Here is an 18,307-nt window from a genome sequence, read left to right on the forward strand (position 1 = left end):
ATGTTCAATGTTTGATATTTTTGCATAAGAAGCATTTTTTTTTACATTTCAAATATTGTTAACGAGGTGCTGATATTTGGTGAAACGGAAAAATACTCTTGCCGGGGTCCGACGTCGGGCCATCAGGGCGGCTACCGGGAAAATCGAAATTCGTCAATTGCGGGCATTTTTCTCTGTCACTCTAATTACGTTTTAGTGAGAGTAAAAGAGAAAGATCCCCGCAATTTGCGAATTTCGGTTTTCGCGGTAGGCCCCCAGGCCTGATAGTGTGAATGTAATTGGCACTTTAGATGATGTTCAGAGCAAAGAATACGATGCTCACTAGGATTTGGTTCAGAGTGAAAGTCAGAATGGCGGGTGTACCTATATAAAAATAATTGAAAAGCATACCATATTTTTGTGCCTAATTTATACTATTTAGTACCTCCATTAAAAAAAAATGTACCTCACGGTACATAAAGTTATCATCAAAAAACAGTACACCCGCCATCCTGACAGTCAGAATGGCGGGTGTACTTTATTACGCTATGTTCCCGTGGTTATTGATAAATTCTATAAAAGCCAAATTTGTGTACCTTTTTTGTACCTTCATATTCAGTTATAATATGAGTCATTTTATTTGTGCTTTCCAAGTTTTACTCATTTTATATTTTGCTTGCTATTACAATTTTGCAGGCGTTATAATTTTTGAAGTTATCGATTTCATTTTTAAGAAAAAACGCTAAGGTAAAATTATTTTTATTACGCCAGGATTTAGTACCTTTAATGTTTAATCTTTTAAGTTCAAATAACTCAGAAAATCATGTCTTAAAAATGATTTTTCTTAGGAAGATTTCTTTGAATTGGCGCCTAGCCTTTTTTAACGCTAAGGTACAATTATTTTTATTACGCCAGGATTTCTTACCTTCAATGTTTAATCTGTTAAGTTCAAATAACTCAGAAAATCATGTCTTCAAAATGATTTTTCTTAGGAAGATTTCTTTGAATTGGCGCCTAGTCTTTTTTACAACACACAACAAACAAATATTTTACAGTACATATGGGGCTACTTTATAGCACTAGTGCGAGAAGTAGCATATTATGTTACTGTGTCGAACATTTAAACGGCCATATGTACTGTAAAACGTTGTACGATACATGTGCGAATAGGTAATTCGCAACTCGTGTCGATTTAAAACACTCCCTTCGGTCGTGTTTTAATTTATCGCCACTCGTTTCGAATTTCCTATTTTTCGCACTTGTATCGTAATGTACTATTTAAAGGAGGTACAAATTTTTTTAATAGTACAAATTAGGTACAAAAATATGGTATGGTTTTCATTTAATTTTATTTAGGTACACCCGCCATTCTGACTCTTTACAGTTCAGAGTGAAACGTACAAGATGCAAATTACAACTTGTATTGTAATTATTTCCTATATTTGTAAATAAGAAGAAACAGATTAGAAGATTTATGAAGAAGTTGTACTTTCTGCCTCGCACTGCTAAACTGTGGAATGAACTGTCGCGTGCGGTATTTCCGGATCGATACGACCTTAAAACCTTCAAGAAAAGAGCGTACTCCCATCTTAAAGGCCGGCAACGCACTTACAACCCCTCTGGTGATATAGATAAGTATGGAAAAAGAATATAGGTAAGTAATCTGGACATCTTATTTAGTTATGCACAAAATATTTTTTAGACCAAAGAGTAGTATTTAATCTTGAGACTCATTTTAATTTCTAAGCTTTCTCAAATTAAATATACTGAAAACTGAAAGACAAGTTGCGTGTCTTTCAGTTTTCAGTCAGTAAGAAAAGGCGCAAAATTCAAATTTACGATGGGAAGTCAACAATTCGCGTGTACATTTTATTTTATTTGCCGCCTTTTTCTACTGACAAGGCCGCTGTGCCAGAGTCTTCAAAGAGCATATAATCACTACGTTTTAATCGTCTTAGTCAATCACTCTGTAAAGGTTTTTTTTCATAGCACTTACAGCACAGAAGGCCAACAGCGAAAAACAAAAATAGAAATTTCGTTATCTGCCTCTCTAACGCTCTTACCCATTCGAGCGATAGAGAGGCAGATAAAGAAATTTGGATTTCTATTTTTCGCGGTAGCCCTACCCTACTGAGGCCCCTTGGGGTCCTTGGTGGATTGGGTGCACAGTGCACAGATTAGTAGCGGACTAGATTTCTATGAGACTTCTAGTCAAATCAGTTTCTTTTTTCGAACTGTCAAAACGATTAGCCAGGAATCTATTATATGAAAACCGAACAATGACGTTACGCTTACGGTCAACTTTCCTACTCTTTATAATTCTTTCGGATTTATTGAATAGGAATTTTGTCTGAAAATGACTGCGGTCTAGACTTTTCTTATATTTTTGTGGTGATTTATTTCGTGCATAGAGTGAAATAAAATAATTTATTTTAAATACAGGAAACATCCCTATCAATAGCACACCATTGGATTTTGTATTGTGGGCATGTGTGCGTTAGGTTGTTTTTATTGCCGTTTCGCGAGTGTTAGTAAATATGGAAGAACTTGGGAGTGTTGGGAGGTGTCTTGACTTCAAACTTCATTAGTTTTATTTGTTTTCCGGGCCGTGCTGCTTACTGATAACAAGTTACTAGAATACTTGGATAAATAAATAAATATTACATAAATTTGATTTAATATTAACATAAGAGCCAGTTAACCTTAACAATACAAAAGTATCAAATATGGAAGCAACACTCTGCTTTCTTGGCTTGGAAGAAATTATTCCGGTACTTATTGGTAAGTATGTGATGATCTTAAGTTTAGTTAAATGTAAAATAGATATAATGACTTTTCATTATAAACTTTTCAGAAAATAATATTAATGAAGAAACAATTTTACTCATCGGGAACACTGAACTGGAAAAATTTGTACCGAAGATTGGCCCAAGAGTGAAATTAAGACAATATATTAACAAATTAAAACAACAGCACCCGTTTTCTGTAAGTAAATTTCATCTTTTAAGTATGGCTTGCATCAAAGCCTACTTAGCAGTGACCTTGCCTACAATTCCTACAACACTGGAGGTCTTGGGTTCAAATACGGATTAGGGCAATTATTTATTTATTTGTTGTTATTCACCACGTATCCTCTAGTTATGGATATTTTCTTTATGGCCTTGTTTCTTTGACGTTCTAATATAATTCTAATTAAAAATTAGTATTCAGAAACAATTTATCGATGAAACTGATGAAATTGTCAATTTAATTGTGTGATTCGGATGCAAATTCAAATACGTGCGGATGTTACAATAGATGAGATGGAGTAAAAGAGAAAGAAGCACGTAGTAGCGAATTTATGGGAGACCTTCTGTTTAAACTGTCAATTTTATTGTCCCGTCTGGAATAAAATACATTGCGCATAAGACATGTTTGATTGTTTTAAGATTGACTCAAACATATCTTTACCTGCAAAAGTACCCAACAATAATAGACTCCAGGGGACACTAATCGGACTTCTCACTCACACTACAGTAGTTAGCGTAGATACTAACGCCACCCAGGAATCTGAGAGTGGCGTATTTAATGCGGTCGGTTAACCGTTGTATCATCTGTCCATCTGTCATTATTTTCAGTTCATTTTCATTAGTAAATAATATTCAAAATAAATGGAAATGTTAGCGTGTTTAAAATAATAGTTTTAGTGTGAATTCGAGTCGTGTTAGTCTTAGTAAAGTTAGTTTATCTTAGTTGAACAATAAAATTATCACAATGCCAACGTTTCAGCAGATGCTGTCTTTCAAAAAAGAACTTCTTATTGACGATCGGTATCGAGTTATAAGACGCATAGGAGGAGGATCTTTCGGAGATATCTATTTGGCGGTTGCTGTAGGAGATGGACAGGTAAGTAGAGTTCATATTTCAGTTAAAATATTTGTGAAATGCACCCCATTGTGAAACCGATTTTCGATTCGCACAGTTGTCAAAATGTAACCTAGATTTTGGTTTAGTCAAGGATTCAGGTATAATTGGGGATACAGACGCACTGAACGGCGAGATAGAGGTCATAGATACCTACTATCTAGCAAACAAAGAAATACTTCAATTAAAATAACATTTTGAATAACAAAGACTTTGGCTCTTATTATTTTCTAATATCCTTATTGATTTGTATGAAATAATGACAGTAAATTTTTGCTTTTTTTAATGTCATTAAATGGCCACAACTGTGTACACATTAGCCCAAGTTAAATATGTGGATATAGAAATAAAATATACTTATTTAAGAAAAACCCCTTATCAATTTGTACATGTAATTTTTGTGCCTTAAGGTAAAGAGTGAAAGTGAGCAAAACTTAAATAACACTTGTAATATGATTGACTTGGCATTAGTTTATTGGCAAGAAAATTTAATATACCATAATTCCACTTTTTGCAATAGATACAATAAATGTACACTAAGTTAATTTTAGTGGGTTACTAACTTATTAGTCTGAGAGAGACATTCTACAGTGGATATGTTAGGCCATAGGAAAATAAGTAAGCTTAGAGTGCCCACTCCATACAAAGATAAAAAGCTTTTATAATTATAGTAGAATCTCGTCAATCTGGCACTTCAATGGTCCGGTATGTCCAGTTATCCAGCACTAAAACAGAGGTGAAAGTGATCATTATATGTCCAAGATTAATTATGTTTATGTTATCACACTGGCTTCTCTTTAAAAGTGGTAAAAAACGAGATACCTGAAGGCGCACAGTGGAAAAGGAGGCTGCATCAGTTGGCCTCGGCTGGGTGGAGCTGGAGGACCATGAAAAATGGAAATCCCTTCTGAGAGTCCTGTGTCCCTGATGAGGAATAACAGGATACCATCATCATCATCTTAAAAAACGAGATTACAATCGAATTTTCTTTATACTTATTGTTTAAGTATAATGTAATTATACAACATACTTAAAAACATATCAAAATATATGCAGATTTGCTCTGTATATCAGTAATCCAAATTTTCCACTAATATGGCACTCTTGTGTCAGCGTTTGTGCTAAATAAACAGGATTCACTGTAATTTTAACCAAGCTTTGCAAAAATAAAAATTATAATTTAAGATTAATAAGTATTCAATTTCAAGATAGTTTTAAACTTATGAATAATGTTTTCCCATGCTTCCCATACAACTTATTATTATAAAAAAACTCATGTTTGGAGTGAGCATTCTAAGCTTACTTCTTTCTCAATGGTTAAATGGAGCAGTGATCCAAATAGTCACATAATAGGGTAATATCTGGTAGACGGAAAACATAAAAAAACCTTAAAAAAACTAATTAAATTGTATTTAGTTTTTAAGGGTGTCTGATTCTGAAAAAAATGTGCGTTTTCCCAGAGATAAGAACTAAGTAGATCGATTTTTCGCCCCTGGAGACCATCATCAAGAATTGCTTGTTTCTTCTTTTCATCCTGTTACCCTGCTGGGGTGTAGGGCTCGACTTATTTTCTTCCACTGACTCGTCAAATCAGTTTCCTTTTCAGAATTGTCAAAACTATTTGTCAATATGGAATTTATTTAACTGCTATAGTGATGTTATGGTCAACTCACCTTTTTTTTAGTTATTAAAGTGAAATTGTGTCATTCCTGCTACCTATGTTTTTCTAGTAATTATCTGGTGATTTATTTTGTGCATGGTGTGAAATAATTTATTTAAAATACATGCAGGAAACATCCCTATTGTTACTTATAATATAAGGTTAAAATCAAGAACGTAAAGAAACCAAATAAATCCAAAATCTACCTTCTTGGGTTATTTATGGCATTATTCCATAAATTAACATTTGTTGTGACATTTCTGGTAGAGATAAAAATTAATGGAGGTTTGTAAGAGTTTTATGATTAAGGGGGAAGTCACCCACTATACAACAAGGTGTACATAAGCTAACCAGGACCGTTTCAGGAGCCATACAATACAATATTCTATATTCCACACATCACACAGTTTGAAATATATGTAGAATATAATATATATAATAGGACATTATTATTATTACACTAATTGACTAAGTCCTACAGTAAGCTCAATAAGGCTTGTGTTGTGGGTACTTAGATAACAATATATATGTATATTATATAAATACATAGAAAAACACCCATGACTCAGGAAAAAATATCCGTGCTCATCACATGAATAAATGCCCTTACCAGGATTTGAACCTGGGACCAGCGGCTTCATAGGCAGGGTCACTACCCACTAGGCCAGACAGGTCATCAAAATATGCCAAATAAAGGCAACTGGATAGAGGTAACCACAGGCAGTCTTATTGCTTTTTTTGATACCATGTTGGTGGCAACCAAGCATACGGCCCGCCTGATGGTAAGCAGTCACCATAGCCTATGGACACCTGCAACTCCAGAATTGCTACATGCTTTAGAGTGATCTCTTCCAGACAACCTTTGGGTAGAGGAGACAATAAAACTAGAATATGCAATAGGTGCCATATACATTAGGTACCATAAGGACACCATGCTCCCAACATCGTAGTAATAGCCTTTATTTCATGCTTTTCTTTTAGTACATTTCATAGTAATATTTTATATTTATTTGCATTTTTCCCACTCTTTCCTATTCTGTGCTGTTCTCCACCAAGGTATAAGTCGAAAACCCCTAGCGCATCTCTCCATCTAGTATTTGGTTTTTTTGCTTTCTTGGTGTGTAGGAACACCATACATTCTGTGACATGTTTGACCCTAAATTAATTTTTAACAAGCAGAAACGTCTGCGAACGATGCTATGAAGCTTAGGAGAAATGTAAAAGTGGAAGTTGTTAAAAATTATTTACTATGACCTGGAATTTCCAATATGACTTGGAACTCTGATAGCCATTTAAGAAGCCTTCTTAGCTCTTATGGTAGATGTCTCAAGGGTCGTATAGCAGGAAGATTGGCTGGCTATGGATGAGGTCTTGGTTGCTCAGTTAGCAGAGCGCTGGAGTATCGATCCAGAGGCTGTGAGTTCGTCACATCCAAGACAGTAATTTTTCCACTTTTACATTTATTCTATGTTTGGTCCTTACATATCGGAGACTAAATTCAGCAATATGCAAAAAGCTAATTTTTTACTAACAAAATTTAATACTAATAAAGTAGCTTGCCTTCAGACAACTATTATAAACAGTTTATTTAAATTCATTCACAGTTTTTATTTCACTGAAGGTAGAAACTGCATGGAGAAATTATGAATGAAGATATATATATAGGTATCCGGTACCGTTTCATATTTGCCATGTTCTCATAAACTATTGACAAAATAATCCCAAAGACGAGGAAATTCCCGATAAAAAAAATCGTAACTCTAGGAACTAGGACCCTATTAATTATATTTATAATTTTATTTTAATGCTGAATATAGCCATTCGTGCGTCATTTTTGGGATGTGCAAAAAAATGTTCCCGTTACAAAAACTAGTTGAAAATCGAAATTTCATTATCTGCCTCTTTATCTCTCTATTTTTCATCATTTTGAACTGGTCGACTAGACTTATGGTGGACCTTCTATGGGATCACTTCGGTCTCCTTTATTTACTAGCCGATATCTCACACTGCTGGGATTTCGTTTTTCCTTCTCCTACCAGCTAACATATTGCTGAGTGCCGGGAACCCGCTCGGCGGGTTCTCTGTTCGTAGTCGCTTTCCTTTACAAACCGGGAAAATTCTGGGATCAGCTACGAGCGTAGGGCTACGAATAGGTATGTTGGCAGTGAATGTGTGTTAGCCCGCCATCTCCATCTGCCCAGACAGACTGATAGACAGATTAGTGTAATTTAAAGAAAAAAATCCAATATGTTATTTAGCTCAGAACATGGCGCACAAATCGTGCCAACCCAGCGCATTTATCTGTTTAGTGTGGGTATATGTGACGTTCCATGGTTAAAGGTACCGTATGGCTGTCGGCGCTTACGCTGTTATTAACGACGCTTCAATAATAATGCGGTTCTACGCGACGTAAGCAACAACCGCCATAAGGTACCTTTATCCGTGGAACGTCACATATAGTTTGTAGTAATTTCACACTTGACGTGTGCACGGTGTGATAATGATGGGTTAGACAGCGAAAATTCTGCATGTGCAGCCAGTGTCTCTTAACTTAAAATATGTAAAATTTACCTAAATCGAAAATTGTTTTATTTGCTGACGTATCTTATATTTGACCTTCAACAAATGTATGGAGATTCTCGTACAACGCGTTGACCATCGAACATAGACCTTCAACAAATGTATGAAGATTCCCTACTATGCCTTGACCATCGAACAGGTCTACTACTTCGGGGATCTCGGATATAGCTCTAACGATTTCGTTGAAATTTTATGTATGGGGTTTTTCGGGGGCAAATATCGATCTAGCTAGGTGTTATCTCTGGGAAAACGCGCATTTTTGAGTTCTTATGTTTTCCGAGTAAAGCTCGATCTCCCAGAGTCATCGATTTGTGTTTGGATTCAATTTGTAATGTATTATAGTTAGTTTTAAACTCGTGGTGGTGAAGAGAAAAACTAAATTTCATTTTTTGAAAACTCGCCACGCTCGTGATTCAAGTTTTAAGAGGCGTTTCTCTTGATCGGGTCTCAATATTAGCACGAGTTCTAAACAACCACTATACGCCCTTTTATTACAAGCAATTATTCTAGGTTCTCGGACGTCTCAGAACCCTCAGTGCGCGATTTTGACAATTTTTTTATGTTTTTTCATTCCGAAAGTAAGGATAATTTCTACCAAAAAGAAATTAACTAGGTCACTTCGTACTGGCAACATTATTGAACTGGCACGTTCAGAAACGTCATTCAATTTCTTTTGACAATGGTCTAACCTTTTTCCCTAATATTAACATTAAATGTATTGGTTGTTGAAAGTCGAAGCTTGAATTCAAGCATGTTATTATCAAATTAAAAATATTTAACATTTTCTTGCATATTTTTTTCTCTTTTGTACATATTTACATTTTCGAAGTTACTTCTGTTCGCAATCAATAATTTTGCCGTCGGCACGAGATTGTATTCAGAATGTACCGCGACGTCCATTCATCCATGGATTCCGTCACAGTATCGTAAAATGTAGCTCGGAATTCTATCATTGTTTTTATTGCGACATTGCGTAATTTTGTGAATTCGAAATATAAATATTGTGCTATAACCGTGAAAAACTAAAAAACCTTCAAGATGTCTTTCATGGTCTCGAGAAAGGAAATATTGATTACTGGAAAATATAAGGTCGTGAGAAGAATCGGTGGTGGATCATTTGGTGACATATATTTGGCGATCAACATCTCAAATGGCGAGGTAAATTAATCTAATCTATATGTTTAGAGGATACATTGAGATACGTTTTAGTGCTTCCACGCGTCATGTATCGCGTTTACCTTGGCATAGTTGGAGGGGGTATAGGAAGACTATGTTAGCAAAAGCATCGAAAACAAAATGTTACTTTGCAGGTGTCATATTTTACTGACGATAATTGTTACAAGTGCTCATGTGACCACTCGAATAGCAATATGTTGGTGAATTTACTTTTCTATTGACATTTGCATACATTCTGTTTCTACCTACAGTATGTGATTTATATGCATATGCGTGAGATAAACTTTCTCAATGTCTCGGGAAAAGAACAAAAACTGTCTATGCAACACAATGTTATCACTTGTCACAGGCACTTGAGTGTTCTATGGTGTAGTTGAATCTTATAAAATTGTACCATGACAAAGTAATTAAAGGTACTTAGTCAATTTATTGATCAGTGACCTTATGGTTCTTTAGTTATTGCTTATAATTGTTTTAGAAGGTTACTAATACACAATGAAGCTACTTCTTGAGCTGTTTGGAAACAGAAATTAAATATGAACATTGCCAACAGAATTTGCATAAAGATTTTCCATTGTGTTTGTAAACTTCTTGCACATTACTTGTTGAAACAAACAACATGTTTAAGCTTCTCAAGAGTCCACAGCTAGTTCGGCCGAATATCACCCATATGAACAGAGTTAAATTCTCATTTTAAAACTATGTGTTGGATCGATTGTAATGAATAATTGCACATACAATGACATGGGGTATAGACATAGACATATGTATTCTATGCCTGTAATTAGTTTAAATAGCTCTAGCTTATAAAACATTGATTGATATTTTGTATACTTATATAAATTGGATGACAATGCAATATGATGATGACATGAATCTGATCTGATGATGGAAACAGGAGGTGGCCATGGGAATTCTGTGATAAAACAACAAACTACTTGTGTTTGGGGCTGTTAGAATTGTCTCAATAAGTATTTGTATTTGCTTCTGGAAAGAAAAGTGCAGTCAGCAATAAAAGCTTGTACCAAAAATTAAATTTTTGCAGAATATTTATTTATTATATATGCAGTACATACACAAAGTAAATTTGAATTTCACAAAGTACAAACTGCAAAGAATGTCAGTTTGTTGAAAGTAAATATATTAATCAGCTTGGATTTCCATTGTATGAATAATTGAGTAGTGTATACTTTGCACTCTCTATGCACTCGGGAAAGTATCCAATCAAAACAACCACTTGGAAATGTGGTTGGTAAATCCCAAGTGTTGAAATAACACAGCAGACTGGTTAAAAAGGACACTTAAATGTTTTTTTGAACAATTTGCCAATAGTGGTTGAGATACTGCAGTGGAAAGACTACAGAATACAGGATTTGATTTCTTATATGTGTTATTTCTAATTTTAAATAGGCGGGTCGACACAGAGCGAATGGCCACTGTAGACATGCCTCAGCCGAGGGGGCGCGCTCGGGCAAGGAAATCACGCGAGCCGCTTCGGCCGAGGCACGTTTTGTGCGCGAGGAAATCGTATATGCCTCGCGCGTATACTCGGTCCGTGTGGACCCGCCTAATGGCGCTTTACTTTTTTAAATACAGAGATTTTTTTGTAATGTATATATAAGTATGTTCACATCACGGAGTGCAATTGTATATGGATACTATTGGTGGTACCATTTGTGCCCAAATAAACAAATTAACTTTTAGTCGGCCTCATGTCAAAATTTCAAAATTTTCTAAGACAAATGTAATTCTAATTTGTTAAAATTAATATCAATAGGAATGAGAGACTTTCAGGGGATTCTGGCTGGCTTGTGGTTAAAACAATGGTAAAATTCATTTACTTTAAAAGACACTGCACCTACTTAATCTTTCTGGTTTAACCCATTGGTTGACTGGTAGAGAATACCTTAAGGCATTAAGTCCGCCATTTGTACCTTCATGTATTATGCAATAAAGATTAAATAAATAAAACATTCCTAAACTATTCAAAGTAATTTAACCACTCACTAGCCAATACAACTGTAAACCCATGTGTTTGTTGTGCTGAGTTTTGTCATTCTAACTTTCCAGTCAGTTTGTATATGGTCCTACACAAAAATGCTAGTGGATAAAGCTCTAGGGCCCCTCTACATACCCTACATTATGATACAAGTGCGAATTACCTTTTCGCACGTGTATTGTATAACGTTTTACAGTACATATGGCCCTTTCAATTTTCGACATACATATACGTATAATGCTAGTTACCACATTAGGGCGGTAAATTAGCGCCAAATGTACTGTAAAATAAAAAAAATCATTCCTAGAAAATAAATCTCTTTTTAAATAATAGGAGCTTATTGTTTAAAATAATACTTGCACAGTCTGGGCCATCAACCTGAGTTTAATTCTATGTATACATTTTAAAAATATGATGCATATACTTATAAAAAGCAACAATATGCGTTATATGCATCATCAGACTGAAAAAAAAAACCTGTAGATAGTCCTCCGAGCCATGCATACAATACCCCTGTTTTAGTAAGCATCAATAAGCTAAAGTGTTTGCTTACCATAATGTGATGATACACTAGTTTGCCACCATTGTAGTCAAAACAGAAACTACAACTAGGAATGCTTAGGTACCTGCCATTCTTTCCTCTGTTTCTGAGAAAATAACCGTTTTACAATGCTTCAGTAGATCTGTGACCTACTTTTCTGATGTATCTTGCTTTAACAGTAATATCTCCACATTTCTATTTCTACTATTTGAAGATGATGTTCATTGTAGAGTTGATGTTAATATTTTTTTACCTTATCATACCTATCAGTGTATGTTGATAAAATGTGATAAGCGTTAGTGGAGAAAATAAATATGATGCCAATATTAGCACAGACATGATAAGGTCTGTTCGACTCATAACTTGCAGCTGCAGTATTTACCCTGTCAAACTACTATGTCAGTAGAAAAACCGCGATATTTAAGCTTTCTGTGGGACGATAACCCTTTCGCGCCTACATTTTTTCGCGTTTCTCTACTGACGGAAGTTGCTTGACAGACTATAATTTTTCATAACAATGATTTATTTTATTTGAAAAATCAGATGTAATCTACTAAAAGTGGTAGGTTTTTATATTGTTGACATAGCAACATTCCCAATCCAGGTAGATTTTTTGCTTCTCTTGTAGCTGGCATCACTGCCATTGTGACGTCACGGTAGATAGGCTGACGACATTGTCTCTAGACTTTGATTAAAAATGATTTTATGCAGTTGTCCTTAGTATTTCTACGTCGTATTGTGTTTTTCAATAGTTATAAACCCTAAATTACAAAAGTGTTGTGACAAATCTGCTCGGTGTGATGGACCTTTTATAAATTTAGTGACGACGAGTGATGAAGGCAAAAGAAAATGGCTACCTTCGAACGCATGTTGATAGCCAGGAAACATGTAATTATAGCTAATAAATACAACGTCGTCCGCAAAATCGGAGGTGGAAGCTTCGGAGATATATTTTTAGCAATAAATATCAACGATGGAGAGGTAAACTTTTGAGTTTATAATTATTTTATGTCCTTCGTACATGGCCACTTTTATGTCAGGCTGTTAGTATTTCGGGGATTTGTTCTTGAAGATGGCGGGTAGGGCGTATTCTTGGCGTATTTACTGGGTGTTTGATGACACACTGTTGTCGTATGTGATGTGCTATACAGATGTGTCGTCCGTGGTTGATTTACGTAACTTATTTGGGCTTCCACAATATGCCCAGAGCCTCGATCGAAACTTGTAAAAGTCCTTTGTCATCAAAAATGACCGTGTTAGTAACATGATCACTCTTATAACCGTAGTTTCACTCAATATTTTCGTGATATTTTCCACATTAGTCATCCAACAAACATGTTTTGTCATGTTACATATCGCAATACGAAAGCCTGCGTTAGGTTTAGTGTTGGTATTGCACAATCATAGTTTACAAGTGAATTGGGTCAAAATCTGCATGAGAATGACCTTGTTTCCCAAATACTTCAGATTTTTCTTAGGTATTTTCAACATTCAATCATTATCAATGTGAAAATTAAAAAAAAAACAGCAATAAACTGACTTGTTTATGGCTGTCATGTTTAGCAGTAGGTTTTTTGGAGGTTATTCATTTATTAAATTACTCTATTAATTACTTATATGAATCATACCAACCAAGGGAATTCCCTCTTAACCCCTTAAATCCCAGCACTGATAAATTTCCAAACACTTCTAGGTGTTTCTGATTCTTCATACATTTATTTACTTAGTTAACATGCTTGATGTGGTTTTATGGCTAGTAGTTCCTGTTTCCATGGACCATTGGTTTAATAATTGCTGTGTCCTGCCACTAACATCTGTCATGGTTCAAAACCAGTTTATGGGCTTTTAAGAATAGAAGCAAAACATGTTTGTTACTCAGACATACCTTTATGTAAAGGATCAAACCTCACGAATTTGTCTTTAATGTGGGTTTGTGCATCTTTTTGACACATCAATTGTTACTTTTTATTTATTTTCCCTCAATTATGTTCAGTTAAAGTATAGCAGTGTTATTCATAAATGCATTCTAGCCTGAATTAGCTATTAATTGTTTGTGTTTATTTACAAATAAATTTGACTGATGTATTTGTAAGAATGGGATAAAACATAATTTAACAGGCCTGTAAAGTTTTATGGATAAGGGGTAGGTCTAATAGCATAATAAAAGGTAAAAGTTAATTTTACCATTATAATATCTAAGTTAGTTATACCACAACCACACATCACCACCACATTAAAGTCAAACATTCTAGAACAAATTCCATTTTAAGTATATTAATCTCTAGCTGTCCAGATCCTTGTAAAAATGTATATATTCCATTCTAATTTGACATATCAAAATTGAATTTGGAATGGGCGGCTAGAGCAGGGGCTCGCAATCATTTTCAGTCCGTGACGAACTTGCTAGTTTTGAATGTATTCTTGGCTCCCTAACCTATCTAGGCCATTCGAAATGGATAGGAAACATGGTAAGGATTTCCCCTCTTTAAAGTCTATGGCACACTGTTTGCGAACCCCTGGCTAGAGCATGTCATAGAATTGTTGTAACAACAAAATGCAGTTTCCTACTTTACACATTTGTGCCAGTTCTACTTTTTGAGAACAATCAAGTGCACTAATTGGGTCTTACTGAGTTAAATCAATATTAATATAACCAAATGGATTGCTAACTAATTGTGACAAATCAAAATTGTATTTGTCTTGACAGGTTTTTATTCAAGCCTCTAAGCAATAGTGTCAATTTAGAAGTGGTGTGTAAAAAAAACACAATTTTCATAATCTCTTTAACTTCTTAAGGCCCAAGACTTATTATGTTCAATGAAATTTAAATAATCTGCTTTGTTTTGTTTGATTTCGAAATAATCAAAATCAAACTTCACTGGCAAATATTCTTTTTTAGGGTTCCATACCCAAGGGGTAAAATGAGACCCTATTACTAAGATTCCACTGTTTGTCTGTCACCAAGCTGTATCTCATGAACCGTGATAGCTAGACTATTGCCGCTCTAACAACAAATACTATAAACAGAATAAAATAAATATTTAAGTGAGGCTCCCATACAACTCACGTGATTATTTGCCGTTTTTGCGTAATGCTACGGAACCCTTAGTGCGCGAGTCCGACTCACACTCGGCCAGTTTTTTTATTGTATTTCTGGGCCTTAGGAGGCCATTCATCTGTACCAAAGTGGCATAAAGAATGTTGTTTTGATTTAATATTATGCAGAAACACCTACTGACAATTCTGTATGTTTTATATACTTAGTAATAAAACTAAATGATGTCTGTTTGTTGTAGGAGGTAGCAGTGAAAGTAGAATCTATAAAGGCGCGACACCCCCAACTCCTCTATGAGAGTAGAGTGTATAAGATGCTCCAAGGGGGCATCGGGATACCACACATAAGGTGAGTTGACTGTTTACGTAATAGGGTTTCCATAATTATTCGGAAGTGATACAGGACAATGGGGTAATTGGGATAGTAATTGTGTTAGGGGGTGGGGTGCAAATATACACTGTGGAAAAAATATGTGCATTCCCGTTGCCAGGGAGGTTTTGGGCTTATACTGAGCAACTTTTACTATGGGACAAACCCCGAAATCGCGATCGCGATATACGGGACATAAATGGGCCAGGTACAAATACGGGACGCGACCCTCAAATACGGTGAAAGTCCCGTATATACGGCACGTATGGCAACCCTCGTAATAGATTTAAACTATTTAATTATTTTAGCAAATGCATCAAGTCACAAATTATTGCTTATCTAACAGAAAACTTCTTACACAAAAACAAATGGAGTAGGATTTTTGTGTCCTTGTACAGTTCTGGTTAACTTGGTTATGTATGGGGAAAATGAGGATAATTTGCATAATTGATAAAAAAGATGTGATTAGCATTATCAGATTAGCGTTTTGGAATGACCCATGTCTGAAACAGGTCCCTAACTTAAATCGAGTGTGCAAAGACATTTCTATCTTTTTTTTATCACCCAATTATTGTCTAATTCTGTATAAAATTGCCATGCATTCAAAAAAAAATTGTAGTTAGCATAAGGTGTTGTTTTATGTAAAATCCATTTTTTGTTTTACATATTGTTAACTTTAATAATCATAATAAATATGTAGTCAAATGATAATAATGTTGATATGAAATAAATTCATCACAATAACTATTTACATGAAAACAATAACAGTTCCAAATAGAAATAACAAACATATTCACCCAATAATGGAAGTTCCTAAACAATATTCTGCTGCACTATCAAGTAGGTTATCAATCAAGCACAGGTCATTAATTATAGCTATTAGTATATTAGTAATTAATAATATGAATGCATGCATGCTGGGCCATTAGTATCATGATATTAACTTCTTGAACAAAAGTCATCACAATTATCCTTGTGATGACTTTTGTTCATCAAAACATTCACAATAGGGATGATGACACATGTTGAATTTTATAACAAAATCTAGTGAAATAGATAGCAAATGAGCAATTTATCGCAAAAATGTGGTTATTAAAATAATATATGGAAATGATCAAAAAATATAGGACCTGAAACTTTCAAAATTAAAGTTTTTTTTTTATTTCCAAAAAGGAATAAAGTAAGGGTACCATTCGATTCCTTACATTTCATCCAAAAAAATATTGTATAGTAAATATATACAATTTTAATGTTTTTCATACTTCAAGATAGGCTCTTGGTGACCGTGACGTCACGTTTGCTTATCGTTTTGTTGGGAGCGTTTCGCGAGTGAAGTACGACTGTCGGACTTTGACTATCATTTCCGACTTTTGTATTGCTTTTATGCAATGGGTCATGGGTCCCATATAGACATTTGATTCTAAAAACGAACCTAAATGATTGATACCATTAATAAAAAATTGTCATCTAGTCTATTCTGATCACTAAGGTATGCTTAATTCTTACTAGGGTTCCGTAAGTAGGCAGATCCACACAGAACGAGCACACGCGCGAGGCAGTTTCCTCACGCATAAAACGGCCAGTGTAGATGTGCCTCGGCCGAGGCGGAGAGCTAGGAGCCTATTAACTAGGAATCCTTATTTATTATTTAACATAAGATAATTAAATAAAAACGTATTAAAAACTTGAAACAAGCTTCTGATTATTGTAACACTATTATGTTAGGTAAAGTCATCCAGTTTTGAAATCCCAATTGAGCCTACATTATACTCTGTATCTTTAGGTATTTAAATAAAAGTAAACAAAACATACCCTCAAGTAGCTCGTTAAGCCAGTTGAGAGTAGATTGAAACATAAACAACAACAAACAAACAACATATAACTACCCGAAAATGCTTTACTTTTTTACTTTAATTACTTTTATTTAAATACCTAAAGATACAGAGTATAGTGATCATGATGTTTTAATACTTTTAATTGCTAAAACGGTGTTAAAACTGTTAAACTGTGCTATATCTTAGAATGAAAAGAGTACCTAAGTATTAGTAGTAAATAAAGTAGTATTTTTATATCCAAAAATTATTAAATTGCTATATCAAGATTATTTGCAAAACCAAGTATGATTAAATGAAAATCTTGAAAATGTAGATGTAGATGCCAAGGTTAGGTTAAACTTTCACAATCTGCATGGGAAATTGTGAAGGCCGGTCAGGCCTAGTTAGTGCAATCAATATAATTACTGATTATAAATTTTTCGGCCAATTACTTACCATGTCTGTAAACAATGTGCCTAAGATAGTTTAATTGTTTTACTGTTATCATTAATTTCATCTTAGTTTTGTAATTGATTTATGAATTCCCAATTTTTTTACTATTAATTCTGTTTTTCCTCAAAATAAATATAACACTTCAGTGTGTTCATTAGTAATTCATGTATCTTAATTTACGGTGTTGATAAAACGATCTTTGCGATTTTTTTAAATTAGTCTGTGGTTCCATAAGTAAGTGTACGTAAAGGGATGGTTTTAAAGGTACTTTTATAAATGTTTCACTATAAAAACCACCATTAAACCATTCTGGTTTTAGTCTACTAAGGATCAAGTTGTAAGTACAATGTCCTAATGATGTGTTTTGTCTCAGATGGTACGGCTACGAGAAAGACCACAACATCCTCGTGATGGACCTGCTGGGTCCGTCCCTCGAGGATCTGTTCAACTTCTGCTCGCGCCAGTTCACCATCAAGACTGTGCTTATGCTAGCAGGTTTGTATCATTGTGTTGTGTGGACTTACATATCTTTTATCACCTAAAATTCAATTTGCACGTCATGTTGCTTATGTAATGAAGAATTTCTTTTATTATATATATATATATATATATATTTTATTGTGTATATGGTCATTCGTGTTACAATAGCAGGTACAATTGCATATTACGTAATGGTTCCACTGAACACTACCTTCACAGGTGTATACACACTTGTACTTAGTACTATATTAATAAAAACTGAACTGATTATAATATGTCAAAATAAATTAATACAAAG

General features: G+C 34.5%; 1 protein-coding gene across 5 annotated transcripts in view; it reads left to right on the plus strand.

Moving 5' to 3' along the window:
* The first annotated feature begins 3,599 nt into the window (after nucleotides 1–3,599).
* Nucleotides 3,600–18,307, plus strand: part of LOC133529613 (casein kinase I-like) — a 35,394-nt gene continuing 20,686 nt past the window's right edge. For 2 of the 5 annotated variants that reach the window (XM_061867367.1, XM_061867364.1), the window contains exons 1-3: nucleotides 12,466–12,819; nucleotides 15,135–15,241; nucleotides 17,903–18,024. In XM_061867367.1, the coding sequence (XP_061723351.1) occupies nucleotides 12,688–12,819; nucleotides 15,135–15,241; nucleotides 17,903–18,024 (361 nt within the window). In that variant the 5' untranslated portion in view covers nucleotides 12,466–12,687. Of the gene's footprint in view, nucleotides 3,865–9,013; nucleotides 9,281–12,465; nucleotides 12,820–15,134; nucleotides 15,242–17,902; nucleotides 18,025–18,307 lie in introns of those variants that run through there. The other 3 variants (XM_061867365.1, XM_061867366.1, XM_061867368.1) reach the window with 3 other exon arrangements.

The sequence above is a fragment of the Cydia pomonella genome, chromosome 21 (assembly GCF_033807575.1).
Source record: "Cydia pomonella isolate Wapato2018A chromosome 21, ilCydPomo1, whole genome shotgun sequence".
Taxonomy (NCBI): Eukaryota; Metazoa; Arthropoda; class Insecta; order Lepidoptera; family Tortricidae; genus Cydia; species Cydia pomonella.